Source organism: Leopardus geoffroyi, chromosome A1, assembly GCF_018350155.1.
Source record: "Leopardus geoffroyi isolate Oge1 chromosome A1, O.geoffroyi_Oge1_pat1.0, whole genome shotgun sequence".
Classification (NCBI taxonomy): domain Eukaryota; kingdom Metazoa; phylum Chordata; class Mammalia; order Carnivora; family Felidae; genus Leopardus; species Leopardus geoffroyi.
The window spans coordinates 137570435-137598112 of record NC_059326.1 but is presented as its reverse complement, the minus strand read 5'-3'; the positions used below and the strand labels follow the sequence as shown (position 1 = coordinate 137598112).

Genomic DNA, 27678 nt, shown 5'->3' with positions numbered 1-27678 from the left:
AGTCTGTTTAGATTTTTCTTATGTTAATTTAATAAAGATTTATCACTTGATTAATAAAATTCTCTTTTCCTCTAAGTCTTTCCTAAATTACCTCAGACAACATAAACATTTGGAGAATCTTAAAACTTCAAAGAAGGGACATTATTCACTATATTACATTTTCTTATAAATCCAAGTCAAATCATGTTTCCTGTCTGGAAGATCAAAAAATACGAATGCGGTGTTTTAAATAAAAAGATGACACAACAGATCCATTAACAGTAAACACAGAAAACTTATGGCATTCTTTTGCACACATATTATCTTTAATATAATGAATGTTGTAAGTTGATTGTACCATAAATGAGTATCATCTTTATTCTGCCTAATATGGCAGTTCTTCCTCCTCTTCCTTCATGACAAATTATTTCTTAGAAATCAGCCATACTATTAATTGTTGCTGGAATTCAGCACAAAGCTTAGCTGCTTACTCGGACAACTATAGAGCATACCTAAAATAACCTCTCACCATATAGATGAGTAAACTCAAGGGTATTTTTTGGTTTTGTTTTTTTATCTCAGTATTATCCAGCTACTAAATACTATAGCCAGGATTAGAAACCAGCTGTTTTAGAACAAGGTACTTGCTTCCATGCAAAACTAAACCATACATTTGTACAGCATGTTATATCAAATACATTTTTTTCTCACAGAGTATTACTTACTATCCACATTTTACAATAAAGAAAGCTAAAGAACAGAGAACTTGCATAGTTACTGCTCTCAAACAGCTAGTAACTGTAAGAAATCTAGGCACGAGAGCCTGACTCCTCCAATGATAGCTTTACACACAACAGTAAACCTTTTCTCTGAATTCTCACATAAATGTTGAGAGAAAAATAAATAGAAAAGATTGCTTCCCAAATTATTTCTAGTAGCTCACAAAGTACTTAAACAGGAAGGTAGGTGCCTGGCTGGTTCAGTCTGTGGAACATGTGACTCTAATCTTGGGGTTGTGAATTTGAGTCCCACATTGGGTGCAGAGATTACTTAAAAATAGAATATTTAAATAAACAAACATGAAGGGTTGTAGACCCTTTCTCCAAGTCACATCATCACTCCTCCTGAATGAGGGGAATATTAATATCAATATATAACCTTCATTAATTACTGAAATGTTTCTCACTTTAAAATAAATCTTATACATTAACGTGTAGCAATGATTTTCATATTTATGACATGAGAATGTTTAAAGATGGATGTCAATAAAGAAAACAATCTCGATGTGTATTTGAAAATAAATACATGTTATATTTAATCTTTTAAGATATATATTCTAACACACTAATATTCCTTTGGGCAAACCTACTGTTTACTTATTAAGTAAAGATTAAAAATCTATAGGCCTTCAAACTACATTCAGATTTTTTATATCACTCCACAAACATGCTGACATCAATGGATAATAGCCACTCTTTATTTGTTCAATAAACAGAAGATATTAGCTAGTTACCACACATTACAACTAGTCAACTTACCTTCAACTGCACTAGCAGGGTCACATTCTTCAAATTCAATAAGGCCTAAAACAAAACAAAACAGATGAACAGCTCTTAGTAAAAAAAAAAAAAAAAAAAAATTTAAAGCTGATGGAAAACAATCAGATCAAATCACATTACATCTTTTTAATCGACCTGACATGTGTTCCAGTGTTATCTGATAGTGTTATTTAAAATATCAATAATTTTAAAAACCAAATAACCCTAACACTGACAAAAACTGACACTAGTCTATTATTATGATCACAGTTAACTGAAAACCCTTTATATATGATACTGTAGAACTGGAGACACCTACTGTGTACTTTCTGTTTTCAAGGAGCTTGCAGGATACTAAAGAAAAAAATAAGCACAATAAAAGGCAGGTGCTGAATCCCTGGTTGTGTTCATGGGGAGGATGGGGGACCAACATAGTAAATACTACTAGAATGTCAGCTTGGGAACTTGTCCCTCTCGTAGACCACTGTGAACTGGCAAACAATAGGTCTTTAACAAATATTTGCTGAACAAATAAATGCATTAATTACATCGTAGCTAAGTGGTGATCCTCTAACTGTAAAGCAGGTCAAGGAATCTGAACTTTTAGTTTGCAGGTAATGGGAAGAGTTTTCATGAGAGGTGATACATACGTGCCCCTATAAAGTGGTCTTAAAAGAAAATTAGCACTGGTATGAGGGATAGACTACAGAAAGAGAGGAAGAAGATAAAATAGAAATCAGTTGAAAAACATTTTAAGTAGCTCTAAAATGACAGATCTGCTAAGACTAGCCTTAAATGTCATAAAATAGATTTCATGTACATGGGATACTAAACTATTTAGGTAGTAAAGAAACTAGCAAAAGCATGAATCACTGTTCTGCTAAAATGTCCCCAAAAGTAAATATCAGACTAAAAAATATCTTCTATTAAACAGTCATTTCACCCCTGTTTTATAATACTTAAATGTATGCAAGTTCAGCATTTTTGTGAAATAAATTTTTATTAATAGTAATAGTTTCAACATGCTATTTCAAAAAATTTAAAAATCAGCCTTGGGGGCACCTGGGTGACTCAGTTAAGTGTCCAACTCTTGATTTCAGCTCAGGTCATGATCTCACGGTTTGTGAGATGGACCCCCACGTTGGGCTCTGTGCTGACAGCTTGGGGCCTGCTTGGGATTCTCTCTCCTTCTCTCTTTGCCTCTCCCCTACTTGTTCTCACTCTCTCTCTCTTTTAAAACAAATAAACATAAAAAAATTAAAAAAATAAAAACAAAGCTTGAAGAGTGGAAAACAGAAGATTTCATTACTGGTTCTTCTGAGACATTAAGCTAAACTAAAACTATGAATAAGTTCATCATCAGAGTTCTCACTGATCGTCTAATTATAAAAGAAAGCCACTAATTAGTAAGAAATATTTCTCTACAAGAAAGAACATCTAAAAATATTGGTGGATCAGTCAGTTGAACGTCTGACCCTTAATTTCAGTTCAGGTCATGATTCTAGGGTTGTGGGATCAAGCCCCACGTCAGGCTCCATGCTGAGCAGAGAGCCTACTTAGGGCTTGCTTGCTCTCTCTCTCTCTCTCTCTCTCTCTGCCCCTCTCCAACACTCATGTGCTCTCTCTCTAAAAAAAAAACAAAACCAAAAAAAAAACAAAAACAAACGATTGGCTAAAATGTCCTTCTTAACCCCAAATCTAAGATCTACTTTTTCAGTTCTGGTTTCTATTCAAATAGAGTACATTAACATTTAGTGATAAGCAAAATAACAACAACAACTGAAAAAAAAAAAAAAAAAAACTCATAAAAGTGAGTTGATAAACAAGGTCCTAATTAATTAGTGATACCTTTCTAAGTATTCTTATAATACACATGTGACTAAAAAAAATAAAATACATTTACTACTTCCACCCCAAAAAGCCTTGAAATCAGAAAATGACCCAATTAAAAATTTAAAAGACTTCAAGTTCGGTTTGCAAATCTGGAAGCTAAAAATTCATTAAATGAAAGGGTAATGAACTCATTGTTAGAATTCTTTAGAGGCATGCATTAACAGTTTACAAAGAGATTAGAAATGAAAGATCAAGAAAGGTAAAGAATTTTAGTATGTGCATCTAATAATTAACAACTACTTGGTGTAAAAGAATGAAAAATTTCCACCGAAATTACCAATAGTTTATTATGTATCATTAGCTTTATAACTTACTAATAAACCTTAAGAGACTATGACCACCTGTCAAATAAATCTGAGAGTTCCTACAGCTATACATGGCATAATCTGTGCTCAGTAACTTTTCACATAATCTCAAATAATCAAGCTATGGGCTTAGAGAGGAAAAACAAAACATCAATGCCAAACAAACTGCAGGATTTTAAAATACATAAAAATAGAGTATCTAAGAAGACTTCTGTAACATCACCTTAGCAAATATGTTATTCTTTTAAGATCTTTGGATCCTTCATATATGTGAAAATACCAAAGGCATCCCTTAACTCTACAAAAATTCCCTCTCAAACCAAGTTCTACATTTTTTTCTCTCAAAATCTTTTTCCTATACCAGACATACCTCTATTGCTTTTCCCTTTCCCTTTTCTAAACATCCTCTTAACATCTATTTGAAACAGGAAAATGTCCAATAAAAACAAACTATTCAAAATCACACTTTTGAAACCGAAGATGCCAGATCCTTTCAAACTGTAAAATATATCTAAAAATTTTAAAGTGAATACCTTCAGCACATAAGCTTTTCTATTAAAGACAGAAATATCAACAGTTTCTGGTATAATAAAACTAAATATGCCCTTTAAGAAGAAACATTATTAACTCATGCATGAAAAAGATTTCCAAATGGCATATGCTCCACACGCCACTTCCCATGGCAAAGCTTTGCGTGCCTGGCTGTGTGCCAGTTGACAGCTCAGCTGGATATCAGTGCACACTGTGACCCCCTTGCATCACGTCACTTCTGAAATGTTTCACAAGTAGAAAGTTTATTCAGCATCTTCCTCAAATGCAGTCCACTGCCCATCATTCTGCTATTTAATCCTAAGACAAGTTACTTTTTTTGACAGTCCCAAAGCCAGGGTAAGAGTCAGAAAGAATAGTTTGCTACAACTGGAATTTCAACTGTTTTAGGCTCAATTAATTCTGTTGTCAAAATAAATAACTGCTCTTAGCGCTTAGATTTTATACTGGGCCACAAGGGCAATTTAATTTGTATAAAAGCAAGAAAGACCATTTTGGCTCTGTCTCCTGATGCTCTTTTACACATTATATAAAAATGCCATCATGAGTTCAAAAAGCAGAAGAAATTAAAGGCAGACCCTCCAAGAGGTCAACAATAAAGTAAAACGATTCTTACAGAGGATGCTTTCTTTAATCATCAGGTAGGAATAAATTATTGCTGAAAGAAAAGAAAACAAAGAAAGAGAAAGAGAAAAAGAAAGAAAAAGAAAGAGAAAGAGAAAGAGTCAACAACGTAAAGAATTCTACTTTGAATCAAAACTTTTAGGAAATGCTACAGGAAGAAAGACAATTTAATAGCAATATTTAATCAACACATTCTGTGGTTGAAGTACAGTATTAAAAAATATAAAACATTTAATAGTTGCCATCATTGTGAATCAATTCTAAATCTCAGGCCACCAACAGGGCAAATCTGCAACTTAGTCTAGTTAAGAAGTGGCCTCAAAACTGAAATAGTAAGTCTGGGCCACGCAAATCAAGCCTATCTCTGTATTTACCCAACTCAAAGAACAGAACACTTGGTTCTAATTAAAAGCCAAAATAAAACATATGAACATGCCCAGATCCCAAAGTCTAACAAAAAGAATGGTGATAACTGGGGAGAGTGGAGGGGTGGGGGTAATGACACAGGAAAGAGGGAGGGAAGGAGCGGAGGAGAAGGGGGTAATGACTCATAACAATGGAAGTCAATGACTACATTTTCAAGCTTGCTCCTGGGCAACACAGCCACATTCCTGGGTGTCTGGGATGGTGAACCAGGCAAGCTAACATGAAAAAGAACATCAAACTCCAGCCTGTAGTAATGAGCAAAGGGCATGCAGGCTCAAGTTCTGGTTTTGCCACTTGCTTGCTGGCTAATTACTTTAATCTAGTTACCTTCTCTACTTGAACCTAAGTCATATCATTTTTATAAATATGCTATGGCAGAACAAAACCTTTTGCCATACCTGCTTTCCCTTTCTCTACAAATACCCATACACACATACAGTTCTTTCTTTTTTAGTTTGCTAAATCATTTGAAAGTAAGTTGCAACGTCAATGCTACTTCACTTCAGGGGTACTTATTTTAATAAAGGGCTTGAAGATAGAACTCTCTCAATCCAATGGTTCCAAATCCCAGTGCCTAGCTGAATCTCCTAGTGCAATGCTTCCTGCTTAAGAATCATCTGGAGAGGGGCGCCTGTGTGGCTCAGTGCGTTAAGCATCAGACTTGAGCTCAGGTCATGATCTCACAGTTCATGAGTTCAAGCCCTGCATTGGGCTCTGTGCTGACAGCTCAGAGCCTAGAGCCTGTTTTGGATTCTGTGTCTCCCTCTCTCTCTCTCTCTCTGCCCTCCCCCACGCATACTCTGTCTCTCTGTCTCTCAAGAATGAATAAACGTTAAAAAAAATTTTTTTTGAAGAATCATCTGGAGAGCTCATTAAACCACAAATCACTGGGCCCCAGCCCCAGAGTGTCCTATACAGAAGGTCTAGGTTGGTGCTCAGGAATGTGCATTTTTCACAAACTCTCAGGTGACTGCAGATGGTCCTGGGATCATACTTGGAGAACCACACTCTTAGGGAACTCCTGGGTCCACTGCCAGATACTCACTAATTCTACTCTACATACAATTTTTTACTCTACATACCATTTTACTCTACATACAAACTGCCTAGGTGTGAGAAGTGAGATGGTTCATTTTCAGGAAAACCAAACAAAAGCTGTGCTAATTAACAATGGGTTTATAACCTATTGGAAATATGTACGAAGCCCCCTTACCATGATGGAGTACCAAACCCTAAGACACATCACTTCCTGGTTCTTCCTCCCCTCTCCATTTCGCAGGCTTATTTTTTGCAGGCTTTGCAATAAGCATGCGCCAAAGAACTGAAGTCTCTGTGTCACCTCAAGGAATGTACATTTGTTCCAATCAGACTACTTTTTCCCTTACATGAGCAAAGGCAACCTCCTGGTAAGGCTGTAACCTCTTAGTACTCAGTCAATGAGCAATCAGGGGAAGGACTTCCATACTATGAGATAAACTGCCTGCTGTAACTGCCCATCAGACACCCGCTCTTGCAAGGACGTTGAGTAAAGCCTAGTTTCACTGTGCTCCAAGTCTCCATCACTCCTTTGACCGGGTCAGTGGGCTTATTTCTCACACTAGAATCTTATTAAAATGCAGATTCTTAAAGGGGTGCCTGGCTGGCTCTGTAAGAAGAGCATGCTACTCTTGATCTCAGTTCAAGCCTCACATTGGGCAGTAGAGATTACTTAAATAATTTTTTAAATGCAGATTCTTAAAGCTAAACAAATACAAAAAATGCAGATTCTATTTCGGTAGGCCTAGGGTAGAGTTTGAGATCCTGCATTTATAACAAGCATCCAGTGATAAAATGCTCTAGTTACTGAACAATGGCTGTACCTAAGACTCAGATGAGGAGTTTTAAAATATAGTGGTACTGAGGAACCACCCTAGACCACTGCAGTCAGAATTTCTGGGACAGGGAACTGTCTGTACATTTTTTAGAAAAGAGATAGAGAGGCAGGGAGGGGGAAGAAGGGAAGAGAGAGTAAAAGAGAGGGAGAAAGAAAGAGAAAGGGAGGGAGAGAGAGAGGAAGGAAGGAATGGAGGAAGAAGAGAAGGGAAGAGAAATGAAGAGAAATGAAAGGGAAAGAGAATAAAATTTCTACTGCTGATTCTTATATATATCCAAGGCTTGAGAATCAGTGATGAGGCAAACTTAGGAACCATGCTCTTAAATGAAAAAAGCAGGGGCGCCTGGGTGGCGCAGTCGGTTAAGCGTCCGACTTCAGCCAGGTCACGATCTCGCGGTCCGTGAGTTCGAGCCCTGCGTCAGGCTCTGGGCTGATGGCTCAGAGCCTGGAGCCTGTTTCTGATTCTGTGTCTCCCTCTCTCTCTGCCCCTCCCCCGTTCATGCTCTGTCTCTCTCTGTCCCAAAAATAAATAAACGTTGAAAAAAAAAATTTAAAAATGAAAAAAGCAGGTTTTTCACTATGAAATTTCAATCACTGTAAAACTTCAAAGTCCAAAATTTCATTTAGTTCTCCAAACAAAGAATCTTAAACATTGACGTATAATCACCTACATCCAAAATCTGACACTACCTCTATACTTCCAGATTGAGTCATTTTTTCACCCTCTGTGATACTGATAAAACCTTACGTGATTATACCCAATTCACTAAATCTCTTTTCGCTGGGAACTTCCCTCTTCACCACCAGTGGTGAAGAAGCCTGTTTATACTACGTGATCTAGTCAGAAATGACTAGATTAGAAAGATTACCTGGACCAGATTCTTTCTCCGAGAAATTTGTAAAGAGAACAAAACCTGGGTTAATTCTGAGCTGTGGCTTCAATTAAAGAACCAGTAAAAATACCTAGAAATTACAGAGAGGTCACCTTATGTCCTATGCCTGGAAAAGCAAAGAAACCATTGTGCAATAATAATAATAATAATAATAATAATAATAATAATAATAAAGCAGTAGAAATAGATCAAATGAAGGAAAACTTATTCCTAGTATTACTACAGGTTTGAGTTTCCCTCTGCAGCCTGGCTACACTCCTGATTTTGGATCCTTGGGATAACTGTTTCTTTCTAATCTCCTTTTAGTTCAAACTGGTTTAAGTTAGCTTCTTTTACATACTGCAGAAAAAGCTAAAACTCTGTTCTTGTTATTATGCACATGTAAAAATTATAATCAGCTTACTTTACTTTTTTACCTCTATTCTGCTGTGTTATACATTTAACATTTTTAACGGCTACTTCAAATTAATGGAATAAGTTGTCCTTAGACAAAGCCTGCTCAAAACAGCTTAATTTTTACTTCGTAATTTAGGATTATTATTATGAGAATCAGTTACTATGCTGTGATATGACTGCAGATGTAGTTAGGGCAGGGTGTCAGAATAAATTTTTTCTGAACCGAAGAAGAGCAGAACCAGCTTTTGAAGAAAGATTACATACTATCGTGGGACACACAATTCTCATGAACTATATGACATACCCGCTACTATACTACCCAGGAAGTATATTTTCTAACAGTTCTGTAAAGAGTAAAACAGTAAACATATTAGATTTTGTGGGCCCTAAGTCCTGTCACAACTACTGACCTCTGCTCCTGTGGTACAAAAAGTACTATAGACAATACATAAGTAAACATGACTGTTCAAAACAACTTGCATCAACAATGACATCTGAATTTTCTAATTTTTGTGTATCATAAAATGCTACTTTTCTTTTGATTTTTTTTCCCCCAATCGTTAAAAAATGTAAACCCAGGGGCACCTGGGTGGCTTAGTCAGTTAAGCATCGACTTCAGTTCAGGTCATAATTTCACAGTTCATGGATTCGAGCCCACGTCGGGTTCTGCGGTGACAGCTCAGCCTGCTTCAGATTCTCCTCTCTCTCTGTCCCTCCCCCACTCGTGCTCTGTCTCTCTCTCAAAAATAAATAAACATTAATTAATTAAAACTGTAAACCCAGTCTTTGCTTGTAGGCCTCTACAAGCTGCTATAACCCAACTTAAAAATAAGCAGAGCTAAACTTGACTCAATGGCCATAGTTTGCTGATTCTTGCTCTAAAAAATATAGAAGAGGAGCAGTATCAGGTTCCATGTACATCCCATAGGGCTGAGTTTTATGTCACTGCAACTGAGTGACTAGGATACAACAGGTAAAGCTGTACTTCTTCACGTATAACCTTTTCTTTGTTACTTTTTTGGAGAGCTCTCCTCTTTTACTTTCTATTTGTGCTAATCTACATTATCCTCTTCCCTAATCATCATCCTGAAAGGTCAGTTGCTTTTGCTATCAAATAGAAAAACCAAGAAATCACAGCTGGTGTAGTTTATGAGTCTATGTCTCTTCTCGGCTTTTTAAATTTTGCTTTTGACACTAGGGTTTCTTCTCTGATTCAAAAAAAAAACAAAAAAACAAAAAAACAAACTTTGGTAGGGAGGAGTGGTAGGAAGCTCTATTTGTGCATTTGACATTATTCCAAATCCTTGAAAGCTCTAGAAACATGATTTTAGATTTTTAAAAAATTATTTGTTTTACCCTACACTTCAAAATAATACACATAGGGGCGCCTGGGTGGCTCAGTCAGTTAAGCGTCTGACTTCAGCTCAGGTCATGATCTCACAGCTCATGAGTTTGAGCCCCGCATCGGGCTCTGTGCTGACAGCTTAAGAGCCTGGAGCCTGCTTCAAATTCTATGTCTCCCTCTCTCTCTCTGCTCCTCCCCTGCTCATGCTCTGTCTCTCCTTCAAAAATAAATAAAAACATTAAAAAATTTTAAAAATAAAATAAAAAATAAAATAATACACATAATGTAGAAGCTAAAAATTTCCAAATATCCAATCAATTTCATTTAGGCAGTATGACCATAAGAATCTTAGTTTTCCTTTTTCCTTTGTGGCTGATTGTTTTTCATGTGTACCTTTCTCAAGATTTTCATATTTTTATCTTTAAACACAGTATAATCCCTGGAAGTCCTCAAATGAAAGCTATAAACCTATATTATCATATAATTAAAATACAGCTAAGTTTTATTTAAACATATTATATACTGGCCTACCAACTTTTTAGGTTATTTATCCTTTTGTTTCTTATAAAAAGAAACTTAACTTTTATGAATTATAAAAAGTATACAGCAAAATCAGCAGAATGACTGTAAAACAGGGAACTCCAAATATGGTTATAATCTCCTTTGGCAATTAAAATACATGAGAATTGACAGGAATACTAGGATGTTATTTGAACACAGAAAGATATTCACAGTTAGAAAACACCTGTTTATTCATAACCCTTTCAGACCACAGGTGCTTTGATATTCAAAGCATCTGCTTACAGTGGTGACTCCAATTCCAGAAAAGTCAAGCAGTATAACACTCAAAAAGTAATGATAGTAAGAGTATAGAGGTTCCTCAAAAATTTAAAAATACAACTACCATATGATCCAGCAATTCCACTTCTGGATATTTATCTGAAGAAAACAAAATCACTATCTCAAAAAGATATCTACATGCCCAAGTTCACTGCAGCCTTATTTACAATAACCAAGATGGGGTAACAACCTAAGTGTCCACTGATGAATGAATGGATAAAGAAAATGTGTTGTATATATACAATGGAATATTATTCAGCCATTAAAAGAAAGAAAGAAACCCTGCCATCTGCAACAACATGAATGGACCTTGAGGATATTATGCTGAATGAAATAAGTCAGAAAAAGACAAATACTACGTGCCCTCACTTATATGTGGAATCTAAAGAAAACCAAACTCATAAATACAAATAAAAGATTGGTGGTTGCCAAAGGTAGGGGTTGGGAGTGAAGGGTAGGTGAAATGGTTAAAGATGGCAAAAGGTACAAACTTCTACTTATAAGATAAGTAAGTCCTGGAAATGTAATACACAGCATGATGACTATAGTTAACAACACTATGCCATATATTTGAAAGCCACTAAGAAAGAGTTCTTAAAAGTTCTCATCACAAGGGGTGGATGCTAACTAAACTTATTTGGTAATCGTTTCTTATATACATATATCAAATCATTATGTTGCACATCTAAAAATAATACTATATGTCGATCATATCTTAATTTTTAAAAAGGTAATGACAAAAAAAGCCACTTCATATAATAAGTAGTATAAAATAGTCTCAATGAATGGTGAAAAAGTTGTAATGCTCTCAGTGCTGATTTACATAGGATAATTGGACACAAAGTTAGAGGTTGTATCTTTGAACAGGTAACTGCTAAAGGAAAAAAAGGTCATTTTTCAGCACAACAATAACAGGTTAATTTTTAGATATACAAAATTTTTACAAAACTGGGCCTCTTGTTTTCTTTTTAAAATAATATATCACATAGGACAAAAACTAGTTTAAGAAGGAATTCATCCACCAGAGGGGGCCCTTACAAAACAGGAAAAATAAAATGTTAACAACAATCAGCAGTATATACAATTCAAGGTTAGAATACATCTCACAGATATCTATGAATTCCATACAATCACATGCAAATTTTTTGAGTACACTATTTTTCTGAGAAACACAAAATTTTTATCATTGCAATGGGCCCCCAGGCTCATTTGTTCAGGTGCCCGTAAGCTGCACAAATACACAGAAAGAGCTGTGACTAGTCACCCATAGCAAGCCAACTAGAGAAGTAATATTTATCTCATCCACTCCACTCCGACACCATTCTTTTTTTTTTTTTTTTTTTATAGTTAGCTCTAGGACCACTTTTTTGAAAGTTAGTCATTTATAGTCACTGTCAACCCTAGAACTGTCACCTAACTCTGGACTTAGTGATTATTCCTAGGAAAGCCCATGTCATCACCATGATGTGGCCTCTGTTTTACCTCCTACACTTTAGCTACATAGGAATTTTCTACATGTCATAGTATATCTTAAGACCAGAAAATTTAAATTTAAAAGGAAACAATATTCATTAGTAGCCACACACTAATCAGAAATGTATTAATTTTTTAACGTAACATTTATTAAGTACTCAACAAATGTTACATTATCTTATGTAACCCTCGCTCACAACAACCTCATGAAGCAAATACTATTATAATCCCTACTTTACAGATGACGGCAATAAGGCTTAAAAATCTCGCTGCTGGTAAAGAACCACCACAAACTACAGGGCTAAGTACTGCGCTATATCACAGATAAGAAAATAACTGAAATTTTTACTGAGATAATTGCAGATTCACATACAGTTGTTAAAAAAAAACAAAACAAAAACAGTTAAAGGGAGACTCCTGGTATACTTTGCCCAATTTCCTGTCATGATAACATTTTGCAAAACTACAATGTAACATCGCAAACAGGATACTGATAATAGTACAATTTACCAATCTTGTTTAGTGTTCTAAGGCACTTTTAACCAGCCAATACATCTTTGCTTTTATCTATCAATACTTCTAAATGTTCTATATAAAAACTGTATTTGTTCTCCAATTGTTTTTAACCTCTCTTAACTGATCTTCCCTCTAATTTAATCTCTTTATAAAGAATTTTATAGTTTCATACTTTTCTGTAGTTATATGTCTCAACATCCTCATTCTCTTTATATTTGTAAACGTGCTCAGTTCTAGTCTATTTTCTCCAAAGCATGGGCCCTGGGGTCAAGAATTCTGGTATTTTAGTATCAGCTCTACCATGTACTAGCTTAGACAAATCATTTAACCTCTCAACATTTCCCTCATCTTTAAAATGAGAATAATAGTACCCACTTCAACAGTTGCTAAAGATCAAAGTTTTCCTGCAAAGTGTTTGGCTCGGTACATGGCAGAGAGTAAGGCACTACATTTTAACCATTATTTACTATTCCTCACCAAGACTTTTCTAACAGCAAATTCATTCCCTGCAACCTCCTTAACATCCTTTACTAGTATATGTCCATTTGTTCATTCACTCAACAAAAATGTACTATTACACATAAACAAGATAAACAGATGAATCAAATATAGAGCTTTTCTTCACATTTGCACAATTACTAAAATTTAAGGTAGACAACAATGCCAAAAAAAAGGAGGAAAAAAAGTACAGTTAAAGTTCTATGGCACTTTCGATGGAGGAAGTAGCAAATATCCTGGGTCTTTAAGAGTTCATTCACTCGACAAATAAATGGAAAGATACGGGGAAAGACAGGAAAGAAGTAGGATATAGCATTTCCTAGAATAAGAACATAAGGACAACTAAAGCACCAAGGGGAAAAGGGACATGTATAGGAAACAGAAAGCAGTTCCAGCTGACAGCAGTGGAGGGTAATAAAGGTAAAAAAGACTAAAGACTAGTCAGGGCCAGATCCTGAAAAGCTCTGAATCTAAATCCGGAGTCTAAATTTCATTCTGTCTATAATGAAAAGTCAAAGATTTATGAGTAATGCATGTAAAAAGGATTTGAGCAGAAATGTCTACTGTGCCAGTATTTAGAAATCTGCTGCAATTGATCAGGTAGGTAGAGAAGCATGAAAAGAAGGTATGAAGGGGAAAATACTAACATATGTGGACCAATGATTTCAAAGTTAATAAAATGTAAAAGAAAAAGTGAAGAAGATTTAGGTTACAAGCCTTAATTCTGGTAAATGCACTAAAGAATACCAGCTCCCAGACTTCCCTACAAATCACTTATCCATTCTCCTGAATTCCAAGCCACATTTTCTTTAGTAGATTGAATTATTTTTACCTATAGAGTAAAACAAATATCTTACAAGAACATGGTATGGTAACTAATAAACAAAATCAAGAAATCTGGAAGACTCTATGCTGAGCAGGGCAAGAGAATGGGCTACTGACTACATGTGACATATCATAACGTTAATGCTTATTAAAAGTAAGATTCAGGATACTATAATTATTCATTCATAAGACAAAAACCAGAATTCCTGTATTCATTTGTTCAGGGATATAACCTCAATGTCTAAAACACTGTCTGAAATACTTTTAGCAGCTACAAATACATTTGTTGAACATGTATGTCAATAAGAAAATTTTTAAAGCTATTACATTTTACAAAAGGTTTTCTGTTGGTCTCAATGCTCTGAGGGCTCAATATTCTCTCCTATTTGTCCTCTTACTAAGATGGCCTTCTGTTCATAGAGAAAATAGACAATGATATTGTAATAGCATTGTATGGCAATAGATGGTAGCTATGCTTGTGGTGAGCACAGCAAAAACCATAAAGAAGGTGAATCACCATGCTGCATACCTGAAACTAACATTATGTGTCAATGACCATGATACTCAAAAAACTTTAATTAAAAATAAAAAATAAAAATAAGCTGTTACTCTTTGAAAAATGCAAATAAACTGCAGCATATTAATTTACTAAAGGTTATAATAACCATTTTAATATTAAATTATTAACCACTAAAGACCAGAATAAAAATATCAACTTAATATATTATCAGACACAAAACAAATGCTATCTAATATTCTACACATATTTTTAGATACCTTGCAAGCTACATTTTGCAGGCTGGGAATTCAAAAGCAAATATATTTGTTCCTAGATGGGAAATTTGAATACATTTCCTTACAGAGTTTTATTATCTTACCAGGTCTTTCCTTCCCAGTGCCTTTTGACTCAGCAAATTTTTGTATCAAGCTTTCAACTGTAGTGTTAGCCATGTTATTTATAAATTCTTCATGGACCTATTAAAATGAAATAAAGAAATTTTTTTTCCACTAAAAATTCTTACTATACTTCAGACAAAACTTCCACAAAGAAATTAATATTCATTACACCAAAATATGTGTTTTTTTTCGATCCAAAGCCATTGAGAACTTTCATTTACCTAGCATGCTCTTTTACCTCACAGTGTTAGTAAACCCGTGGGTACCAACCACTGTTTACATGAATCCCTCAAGATATAGCCTCCCAACCTTAGAAGTCCAGGGAGTTTCCTGTTCTCATCTTTGAATGTTTTAGACACATAATTCCTAAGACTAAAACTTATACAGATCTCTAATAATTTTTAGATCTTTAATAAAAAATAACAGACTTCATCCTTCCCTATTTCAATGCACTCCAAACTGTCATCATTAAACTGCTTTCATATTTTTGGAAAAAAAATTTTTTTCTTAAAGATTTTCTTAAGTAATCTCTACACCCAATTTGGTCCTTAAAATCACAACCCTGAGATTAAGAACCGAATACTCCCCCAACTGAGCCAGACAGGCATCCCTATTTTTAGAAAATTTCTAAGCACAAGTTCTATAATTTATTGCTGCTCTAAATTATAAAACAGCAAAACCTAAAAAAAAAAATTTTTTTTAAACTGGTAACTTCAGAGTTTTAATGTAAAAGACTGAGCTACAGTTAATCTTTTTTAATGTTTACATATTTCTGAAAGAGAGAGCGCGAACAGGGAAGGGGCAAACAGAGAGGGACAGGATCTTAAGCAGGCTTTGTGAGAGCCCGATGCAGGGCTCAAATTCATGAATCATGAGATCATGACCTAAGCCAAAGTAGGACACTCAACCAACTGAGCTGCCCAGGTGCCCCAGAGCTATAATTAATTTTAACAATTAATTTGAATTATCATCCTTGGTAGCCAATCAAAAATCCATTTTATTTTATATTTAACACATGTAAGTACATATTCTTTATATGCAATAAGTCAGTATCATATTGAGTTTTGCATTTTTTAAAGAGTCCTATATGAACATAAAATTTTCATGAATCTGTTCAACAAAAGGAAAAACTTACCTGGCCTATTTGCAAATGAATTTCCTTTATAGCATTTGACAAGGATTCTATAATTTCCTTTATGTGAATGACATGAGCTTCTTCAATATCTTGAAATTTCTGGGTAACAAATATGAAAAGTTATATATATACACACACACACACACACACACACACACACACACACACACACACACATATATATATACACACACATAAAAGAAATATACACTCTCTCTGAAATCAAAGAACTTTTTTTATATAATTTATTTTTTTAAGTACTCTCTATACCCAATGTGGGGCTTGACTGAACTCATGACCCCACAACCCCAAGATCAAGAGTCACATGCTCTACCAACTGACCCTGAAATCAAAACACCTTTTAAGTCATCTTAATAGAGCTAACCAAATTTAGTGAGTTACCATTATTACATAATGTTTAACAATACTTCTAGACAAATGGGTCTAGTAAACATAATGAAATGTTTAACTTTTTATTATGTTAATTTTTTGTTATGTCATTTCTCAGGCACATATGAACTTGATTTTGAAGATACCACAAATTAAAATCTAAAATCATGGTCAGAAAATTAGAAGGAGACCTAAATGAGAAGTGTCACAACAGCCAAGCCAAGGTAGAAGTGTTTCAAACCAAAGAGCAATTAGGTGACAGAGCAAAAACTACCGTCTACTTCTGAAGACTTTACAATCTAACCCAAAGACTCTAACAGTATGTTTTTAATCCTTGAAATGTTAACATGTAGCCTTCAAAAGAAGTAATTCATGGTCAAAGAAATGTGGAAAAGCCTGTATACTCGATCTCAGCAGTTCTAAACTGAAGGTGGGGATATATCCAATCACCTGGAAAATGTTTTTAAACTACAGAACACATAGATTTTCTACAACTACCCACAGAAGGGAAGTGCAAAAAGATGAAAATGTTGTTTGGAAAAATTCCCCGGGTCATTCTGAGTATTTATTCCCCAGGAAGAAAACTTGGCTAGACTTGGCTTCCAACACACAGATTAAAAACCCCGAGAAATACTGAAATAAAACATGTTTTCATTTTGCTTAACCCAGTGTTTTCTAAATTTCTTTGACCACACAACCCTTTTTGTTTTTCTTCTTCTCTTAATATCTATTAATATCTCAAAGAACAATAATAATCCTCAAAACAGGATTTGGGAAATGCTGAACTAGCTTTCTTCAAACAAAATATATTTGTCATTTCTACTGCACAAACCTGATTACCCTTGTTTTTTTGTGGGTTTGTGTGTGTGTGTGTGTGTGTGTGTGTGTGTGTGTTTTGCCAAATTAAATCAGTTCTAAGAAATAGGCCTAAATGCCATGTCATTTTTCTCTGGTTAGTTTAGCAAATTAAATTCCCTTACCCTATATTTAATATAAAATTTTCTTCAGCAGTGAGTCATAGGACCAGAAAATCACTAAGCCAAATGATCATACATATAAAGGGTCTGAACTTCTCTAAAAAGAATCAATAATGGCGAAATTATAGTTTTGGCAATAAGGCAACCCAAATTCACAAACTTAAATCAAGTTTATTCATAAAAATGGCAGAGTTAAAATGTCTTATCTTGACTAATTCTGACCAAATCAATGAGAATTACAGTATTTCAAAACTGAATTACTCTCTTAGGAAGTAAGGAATATTCAGCAGAAGCATGATTCTTGTTTATGTTCATATTCTAAGAATTTGCCCTGAGCTTAATATTCTGCAATTAATCAGAAATTTTCTCCTTAAGACAGACCCAAATCCAGAAAACCTACGTCAAACATCCACGAGTTTCATATGGATAATCTCTAATTGCAAGAAAAGTATGCCACCTTCTCAGCTACACTGAATAAGACATATCCTTAATGACTTAAAAATATCTTGACGTCACACAAAAACTCAAAAGTATGATTCACATTTAGATATTGTGCTGGTTTTTTTTTTTTAGTGGGTGGGGAATGTGCTAAATATCGCAACGGCTCAGAATTAGTGACTACTAAACTCAGAGTAATGCAGCAATGGGACTCCTTTCTATAAGGAAACGTAAACCCTACTAGAGCCTGCTCCTTGCCTATCTCTTTAACCTCACTTCTTACCACTATCTCTCTTCACTTAGTTTTATTAAGCACTCTTTGCTTTCTACAATGTGACAGCTCTTTCATACTTCTGGGTCTTATACCCATGGGTCCCCAATGCCTGGAACACTCATGCCCTGGAATACATCCCTTTACTCATTCAAGTCTCAGTTTTAAATCCCACTTCTCCAAAAAGGCCTTTCCTAACTCCCAAATCCAAATTAGGTTGCTCCTATTATTCTATCTCATAGAATCCTTCTTTTCCTTGTAATAGGTATAATAGCTCGTAACTTTATATTTAACCATGTATTTAATGTTTGCCTCCCTCCTCTATATTGTACACTCCACCCAGAGCAGGGAGTTACTCGTTTCGTTTACATATATACCGTATACACCAGCAATTAGCACAGTGCCTACAATATCGCAAGACAGATGCACATATGCCTGCACACAAGCATGAAAGTCTTTTGATTTCTGATATGTCTATCAATCATCTCTCCAAGCAGGAAGACTCCCTAGAATCCAAAAAGGCAGATTAATATAAAGTCCTTCTTCACACTTACTGAAGGCCTACCAAGCACTGGGAAGTATTCTAAATGCTAAGGAAATAATAAATCAATCCCTTTTACCATAGAACTTATCCTTTAGTGGAGGAAGATGAACAATAAAAAAAATATAGGTAGAAGAACTAGTGTGCTTCACTACATTCAAATATGATGACTAAGAATAACGTTCTAAGAAGAGGTTCCTTGGGGCGCCTGGGTGGTTCAGTCAATTAAGCATCTGACTTTGGATTTCGGCTCAGGTCATGATTTCATGGTTCATGGGTTCAAGCCCCACATCTGGCTCTATGCTGACAGCATGAAGTCTGCTTGAGATTCCATCTCCCTCTCTCTCTGCCCCTCCCCCACTTGTTTGCTCACTCTCAAAATAATAAACAAAAATAAAAAATAAAAACTACATTTAAAAAAAAAGCTCACCAGCTTCAATACCAGAGTGAAGAAGACACAGAACAGCTACCACCAGCCCATGATGAGTAAGAACATAACAAATAAACCCTTGCCACTGTAAGCACTGAGATGTGGGTTTTTGTCATCTCAGCATACCCAGCCTATCCTGACAAAGTGCTTAGGAGCAAAACAAAACAAGAAAAGAGTACGAGAGAGTGGGAATAGAAGTTTTAGGTATGATTCATAAAAGGCGCCCATCTTAAACCTAGGCTTTTAATTAAGGTTCTAAGAACATCGAATAGGGTATAAATTATCCCAAGTTTATGGGAGACTTTTTTTTTAATGGTCTGTTTTCCTCAACTAAAATGGAAGTTCTATGAGAGCAGGGATTCTTGATTCTTTTGTTAACGGCTATATTCTCAGCGGTGAATCATTTCCAGTTCTCTTAAGCAGAAGTCAATTTTAAAATTCATACATGAGGCTAACAATCAGCACTGTCTTCATCATCTACCAATTTCCTCACTTTCCCCAGTTCTCTGTAAACAGCCTTTTCTGCTGTATCTGAATAACCCCTTATCATGTCATAATTATTGCATAATTGCCATAATCATTGGTCCTCGATCTCCAAAATAAGATGTGTATCTTTAAAACAGCATTAAAAAAACATACAGATTGTGTATTTTAACATTTCTAATACTAGAAAATTATATGGCACAAAAATCATTTATTTATATCAGTAAATGAAATATCCTGTTTTAGATTTAAAGCTTAAAAATACCAACCTGAGCTGTTTCTGTCATTTTCTGTTCAAAATCAGCTTTCGCTAATGCATATTTTTCCACATAAAGTTTATAGGTATCTGTAGCTTTCTTAGATTTAACAGCTGCCTGTAATAAAACAAAAACATTTTTAACTATACAATGACCTGTTTTCTTTCCTGATGTAAGTTCATATGAAATAACTATTTAAATGCATTTTAAGGGGTGAGGCCTATGGTGAGTTCAATAGGACATAAAATAACTTTAATACCTTTTTTCAAGTCCTCATTGGCAATATTTTTTGTTTAGTCACAGAATAACACAGAAATTAAACACTGATTCTCCTTTCTGTCTGACAGAATGGGCTTTGAAAAGTTAAAATACTCTTATTACATAACTTAGGGTAAGATCATATAACCACATTCTAATGTGTTAATAAGAATTCAATGAACAAAATGTGACAATACCATCAGAATATGCTTGACTCTTCCACACCTGTGAGTCTTCCTTCCTCCCACAATACACACATATCCCATCTAATGTCTAATTAATAACTAAAAACATAGCTCAAAAGTTGAGAAAATCAATTTTCTTTGTTTCTCAGTTTCCATTATGCTCTAACAAATCTACAAACTTGTTTTTAATCACTGCCCATTTTTCAAGATTTCTATTTTTTTGAGGGGGGGTGGGGGGGCAGAGGGAGAGAGAGAATCTTAAGCAGGCTCCAGGTCCAGCATGGAGCCTGACATGAGGCTCAATCTCACAAACTGTGAGATCATGACCTGAGACAAAATCAAGAGATGGATGCTTGGGGCGCCTGGGTGGCGCAGTCGGTTAAGCGTCCGACTTCAGCCAGGTCACCATCTCGCGGTCCGTGAGTTCGAGCCCCGCGTCAGGCTCTGGGCTGATGGCTCAGAGCCTGGAGCCTGTTTCCAATTCTGTGTCTCCCTCTCTCTCTGCCCCTCCCCCGTTCATGCTCTGTCTCTGTCCCAAAAATAAATAAACATTGAAAAAAAAAAAAAGAGATGGATGCTTAACGGACTGAGCCACCCAGACACCCCTTAAGATTTCTATTTCTAAAAAGTTGTTATTACATTATTATAGCTCTAGTTTTATCAAAGTTACTTACTCAATAAAAACTTGATATATTAAATATTAGTGAAGAATATGAAGATAAATTACACAGGGATCTTTTCCTCAAGGACTTCATAAAAGTAGTAGAACCTATTTTTACCTAGAAATCAGTAGAAAGCAACAAAGCCACAGAAGTAAAGATAAATGCTATAGAAGACAGACATTCAGGAAAAAGAAAGATTATGTATAACTTGTAGGGTGGAGCAGACATATGGCTATCAAGAAACAACCATTCTCAAAGGACTGATCAATTTGGATATGGGAAGTTTGGGAGAAGATCAAAAAAGGAGAAGATAAGGATTTCAAGATAGAAATATCTTGATGAATTTTCTTGATGAATTAAGAGATTGTCTGTTAAGAGGAGGAACTGAGGCACCTGGTTGGCTCATTCTGTTGAGCGTCTGACTCTTGATTTCAGCTCAGGTCATGATCCCAGGGTTATGGGATCAAGCCCTGCATCGGGCTCTGCACTGAGTACGGAGCCTGCTTAAGACTCTCTCTCTCCTGCTGTTCCTCTCCCCCATTGGCACGCTCTCTCTAAATAAAATTTTTAAAAATTTTTTCAAAAAAAAAAAAAAAGAGCGGGGAAAAGTAGAGTAGGATACGGCTGAGAGCTTTAAGAAAACAAACAAACAAACAAATTCAAACCAGGGTTGTGGAAGATACAACAGGTAATAACTAGATGAGTACAAGTATTACTAAGAGCCACTGAGGGCTAAGCAAAGCTGGAAAACATGGAATTTGTATGAAGCTAATCTGAATCAATATGAAATTATCTCCTACTATGTTCAAGAATAAGGATTAGAAACAGAAAGTTTACCTGGAGGTTTGGGACTGCCAAGAGATGTAAACAGTCCTACTCTCTAAAAAGGGCCCAATGCGCCTGGGTGGCGCAGTCGGTTAAGTGTCCGACTTCAGCCAGGTCACGATCTCGCGGTCCGTGAGTTCGAGCCCCGCGTCAGGCTCTGGGCTGATGGCTCAGAGCCTGGAGCCTGTTTCTGATTCTGTGTCTCCCTCTCTCTCTGCCCCTCCCCCGTTCATGCTCTGTCTCTCTCTGTCCTAAAAATAAATAAACGTTGAAAAAAAAAAAATTTAAAAAGGGCCCAATGTATACTCCTTAAATTATGGCATCATACATTATATTAAAGACAGATGCTCCATGCTTTCCTGCATTCTTAAATAAATAATATAGGATGCCACTTTATCTTGTAGCATACAGAAAACTGGTTTTGGAGCCAGAAGACTCTGTCTTGGAGCTTTATATAGTTCTCTCATTCCTAAAATGGGAAGAATACCACCTAGTTTTTAAAGCTTTGGCAGTGATGAAATGTAACTTATGTAAAATGAGTGGGACAGGGTCTGGCATATAGTTAAATCTACAAAATAAACAGTATTTGCTATTATTATGATTTCTAAAAGTAATACCAGTAGGAAGATATATCATTGTAAATTTTATGGTTATTGTATCTAATAGTTGTACTTAGTTCTCCACCCCTAGAGTAAGTAGTTAAAGCCTATAATGATTTTCTAGTTGGCTTTATGAGTGTTGTGTTTTTTTTTTTTGTTTTTTTGTTTTGTTTTGTTTTGTTTTGCCCTTTTCCCATTGTCTCAGGCCATTTGACATTAATTATACTATGGTCAGTATAGTTGCTGTAACATCCTGGCCTTGCTCAAACACGTAACAATTAAATGACATAGATATTTAAAATTTACTAAGTATGTTTACAGGAAGCCCAGATTTAAGAAAACATTTCAATGGTGTGATTATCCGAGTTTCCTTTGGATCTTTTTAATACCAACAGACTTCTGTCTCTTCTTCCAGCTACCTAAAGTTTCAGTCTGTGCAAGAATAATGAGCAACTTACAGTCCGTGGAGTGATTTTCAATGACAGAGTTTAGCAAAATAATGTAGCCTCATTGGCAGCCCCTTCTTCTTTGCTTGTTCCTTATCCTAACACCTATTCCTATTTTCTGTTGCCTATTAAGTTACTGCCTAACAATTTATGTGCTAGCTACACAGAAAGACCTGAGTTGTGATCACTCCTAGAGATATATGCAATTTGAAAAAACAAATCATAAAAATGGAAAATTTCTCCAAATATGACTACAATGATTGTGTCTATACTTTTAAAAAGTAATTTATTTCATGAGATCTTCCTGTTTTCTTTTTTACAGGTCCTGTACAAAATAGGTCACTCTGCCCTTTCTAAACTTACCATTAAAACCTCTAACCTCTTGCTCTGCACTATTCAATATGTTTTGGCTCCCCCAAAAGAAGGAAGTTTCATGAATACAGAAGGAGGGAATATGTATTTTAGCCTTTAATAAACTTCATAACATCTAGCATAATGACAGGCACATGGTAGGAACTAAAACATTTACCTAAAACATTACCTACCCACTGCACGCATATTATCACTTTATAATGCAACAATCAGAAAAATTTGAGGGGCGCCTGTGTGGCTCAATGGGTTAAGCGTCTGACTTTGGCTCAGGTCATAAACTCAAAGTTCCTGAGTTCAAGGCCAGCATCGGGCTCCCTGCTGCCAGTGCAGAGCTCACTTTGGATCCTCTGTCTCCCTCTCTCTCTGCCCCTCCCCAGCATGCACGCTGTCTCTCTCTCAAAAATAAATGAACATTAAAAATATATACATGTATTTGAATAAGCCACTTAAAAAGCCAAGAACCTAATCTTCAGCCTGTATTTAAAATAAAATAAACTTTATTGTATTAAGAACAGGAAAAATTCAAATAATATTTTGCTATAATGATTATTTTTCCAAGTAAACATATATGCTGTGTTGCAAAAATATAATGATAGTGTCTCACACACAAGAAATTTATAATCTAACAGAAATAAAAGATCACTGCATGGGGGTCAATTCCTGCTTATAGAAGATCTATCATATTTCTACAATGTAAAGAAAGCAATTATTTTACATTATTCATTACACTTATAGGACTTTAAGAGATGGAAAGAAGTTCCTGGAGCATCATTTCCTCTTCCTAAACTCAGTTTCCAGAATTCAAACTAGTTTTGGTACTCAAATTTTTTACTGAGTCGACAGAGTTAGCAATAATTAATTTTAAAAGTTTAAACCATCATACTTAACTTTCTTTTTTCCTCCCAGAATATTCTCACTGTAAATCTTGGTCTAGCTATTCAACTCAGCATACTAACTTCTTTGTCCATTATTTCCAACCATAATATTATTATCTTCATCTCAAAAGTTCAGAGCAGGATCTAATTCAGGATGTAAACAGATAAGTCTTTTGGAGCCTACTTTCTGATACCAGGAAGCTGTGTAAAATTTCACTTCTCTTATTTGGAGGCATGAAGGAAGAGAGAAGATAGCCTTTAAAGTTCTAACTTTTTTTTTTTACATCAGCCCTCACTCTTCAAAGGTAAAAATAATATACCACAATCTTAAGGAAATTATATACCAACTTAAAGAAGTATCCCGGAAAACTAACAAAAGCAGTACTTAATCATAAAGGAATAAAATGAAAAAAGAAACTGTTGACTCATAAAGTATTTTAAGTAATGACAAAAACAAATTTAAAGAAAAATAAGGGTATTATATAAAAATATGTAGAAGCAATTTTAGAATGTAATTGTACTAGGAACACCTTATTGTTTTTAAATTTTTTTTAATGTTTATTCATTTTTGAGAGACAGACAGAGAGACAGAGCATGAATGGAGCAAGGGCAGAGAGAGAGAGACACACACACACAGAATCTGAAGCAGGCTCCAGGCTCTGAGCTGTCAGCAAAGAGCCCGAGGCGGGGCTTGAACCCAGAAGCTGTGAGATCATGACCTGAACCGAAGTCAACACCTAACAACTGAGCCACCCAGGTGCCTCTTTACTTTTTTTTTTTTAAAGCAAGAAAGAGTACTCATAGGAAACAACTATATAGCAGTATGTAGTTAAGTCAAAACAACTTTCTAAATAGTATATATATATATAGTTAAAAATGCTGTAAATTCTAGGGTAGAATTATAAAAACTGAGTATCCTAGTAGTAATGAACTTGACAAGTTTCATAAAGTCATTATTAAAAAGGGAAGTTGGAACATTTACTCTTAAATGAGGAAATTATGCTTTAAAAAAAACAGCTACATTTCTTCTAACAAATAAAAGATTGGCTTTAACACATTACCTATTGATAATAAAACAAATCCTACATTGTATTGATTTCCTTAGCATTATAAATTTACTGATATACTACAAGAAATATTTAAGTGCCTATAATTTTTATAGTAAAATCCTAAGAAGCAAACATACACATATGAATTAAGTCATATTTAGTCATAGTCCACAAATGAGTGCCTTCTAAATAGTGTTTTATAAAAAATTAAGAGCTTTTAAGTGAAAATCAGAAGCATACTATGTCATAATAGCCATAAGTATTTGTTTTCAAATTTATTAAAGGAAAATGGTTCAAAGATTTAGGTTTTTAAAAATCTATATTCATGTTAATAAAAAGCTTTTTATTACAGGTCAAAATTAATGATTTACTTAAACTTGGATTTGAACATATATAAATCAGACACCCACTAACACATTTAGTACCACAAGCAAAGATACCACCTCTGAGCAAAACAATGAGAAAACGGCACCCCTTCTCTGTGGGTCCGTGCCACCAACTCACAACCCTTGGACACAACTGTATGCTACCATATGTTAATCAAAAAGAAATCTTTTAATTTAATCTAAATCATTACCTTATATGAGGCCTTTTTTGGTTTATATCAAAAGATTCAGACAATCATTTCTTTAAGCATAATCTCTAGTTACCATACATTTTTCAAGTGGTCAGTACACACTAGGTACTATGTTAAATCCACTGGGTTTCATAAAAAAAAAAAAAAAAAAAAAAAAAAAAAGCAAAGAGCAGTATTTAGCCTAGGAGTACCTTAACCCTCTGGAAAATTTCAACTAACTGAGATAGTACACTTTTGCATTAATTATATGGAATCCGTACCAATTTACTGACCTGTATGTTATAGTACGTACTGTAAGGAACTATTCCTATAGCTCACATTTTAAAAACTAATTATCTTAGGGGCACCTGGGTGGCTCAGTTGGTTGAGCGTCCAACTTTGGCTCAGGTCATGATCACATGGGCTGTGAGTTCGAGCCCTGCGTTGGCTCTGTGCTGACAGTTCAGAGCCTGGAGCCTGCTTCTGATTCTGTCTCCCCACTCTCTACCCCTCCACCACTCATGCTCTGTCTCTCTCAAAATCTAAATAAACATAAAAAAAAATAAAAAAAATAAAAAATAACTCTTTTAGTTTGAACTACAGTTGGCTTGGGGTACCTGGGTAGCTTAGTGGTTAAGCATCTGCCTCTGGATTTCGGCTCAGGTCATGATCTTATAGTCCTGAGATCAAGCCCCATGTCCAGCTCTATGCTAACAGTGCAGAACCTGCTTAAGATTCTCCCTCCCTCCCTCCCTCTCTCTCTGCTCCACCCCTCCTCACTCTCACTCTCTCAAAATAAACAAACTTAAAAAAAATAAAATGAAATGAAATATAATTCGCTTTATACTGTCTTTGTTCCTATCTTTTTTATTTTTTGGAAAAAAATTAATTATTACATAGACAAAGGGAGCCCCCTGCCCTTACCAAGCCCATTCCCCACTTGCTCTGCAAAGGTAACTCCCAATATGTGGCACAGTGTTTACTGTCCCTATGTATGTCCCTAATATAGTTAATTATACTTCAAGGCTTGTTTGTTTCTTTTTTGTTTCGGGTTTTTTTTTTTTTTTTTTTGGTTTTTGGGGTTTTTTTTTTTTTTGCAGAAAATTAAAGACTATGTAAAAGGCATCAAAATATACATATTCTTCTGGAACTTTGCTTTTCTTGCTCAATATTATACTTTTTAGATTCACCCAAGTCAATGTTAATTCATGTCATTCTAGCTCACTTTTTTTTTCTTTTTGGCTTTTATGATAAACATTTTAGAGCACACAAAAGAAGTGTAATGTACTCCATTAACCTATCACATAACTTCAAGATTCCATCCATTCTTCCCCCTCCAACATTTTTTTTTTGCTAGAATATTTTAAATCCCAGATCTACTATTTTACTCTATATAATTTACTTGAACTGAATAGTCCCATTATATTAAAAAGTCTTCTGTTGCTAAACACTAACAGTGTTTTACATAATAATTTTTTTCAATTTGAAAATCAAACTATTATTAGAAGTCTAATTCATTTATACATATTATGGTTTAGGTATATTTGACCTTCTTCCAACTTATGTTGATCTTTCTGCCTACCATTCTTTTTTTCCCTATATCCTCCTTCCTTTCCTTATCAATAAATTTTAATATCTTTTCTTTTTGCCATTTTTAAAAGATTTAAAATATACTTCAGTCCTTTTAGGAGTTATGTTTAATGTACACAGTCAATTACTACTAACTCTAACAGACCATTAACTTATAAAATACATCATCCTCTTGTGTACCATTAAAATAGAAAAATGCTATCAACTAAAGCATAAAATAATGCTTTCTTATCACTTAAAATTCTAATTTTATGTTTCAAGACAGAGTGCACCCGAGCAAGTAGGGGAGAAACAGAGGAAGAGAGAGAAAGAATCCCAAGCAGGCTCCACATGCAGCACAGAGCCTGATGGGGTGCTCAATCCCACAAATGTGATATCATGACCTGAGCCAAAATCAAGAGCTGGACGCTCAACTGACTGAGCCAACCAGGCACCCCTAATTTTATGCTTTTAAAAGAGCTCTTTTAGA

At 35.1% G+C, this 27678-nt stretch overlaps 1 protein-coding gene across 1 annotated transcript in view; it reads right to left on the bottom strand.

Annotated features, from left to right (window-relative positions):
• FCHO2 (FCH and mu domain containing endocytic adaptor 2) overlaps positions 1 to 27678 on the bottom strand; it is a 123522-nt gene that overhangs the window by 54500 nt on the left and 41344 nt on the right. Inside the window, 4 exon segments of the mRNA XM_045495220.1 lie at positions 1518 to 1562; positions 14852 to 14948; positions 16006 to 16104; positions 19805 to 19909. Coding sequence (XP_045351176.1) covers positions 1518 to 1562; positions 14852 to 14948; positions 16006 to 16104; positions 19805 to 19909 — 346 coding nt within the window.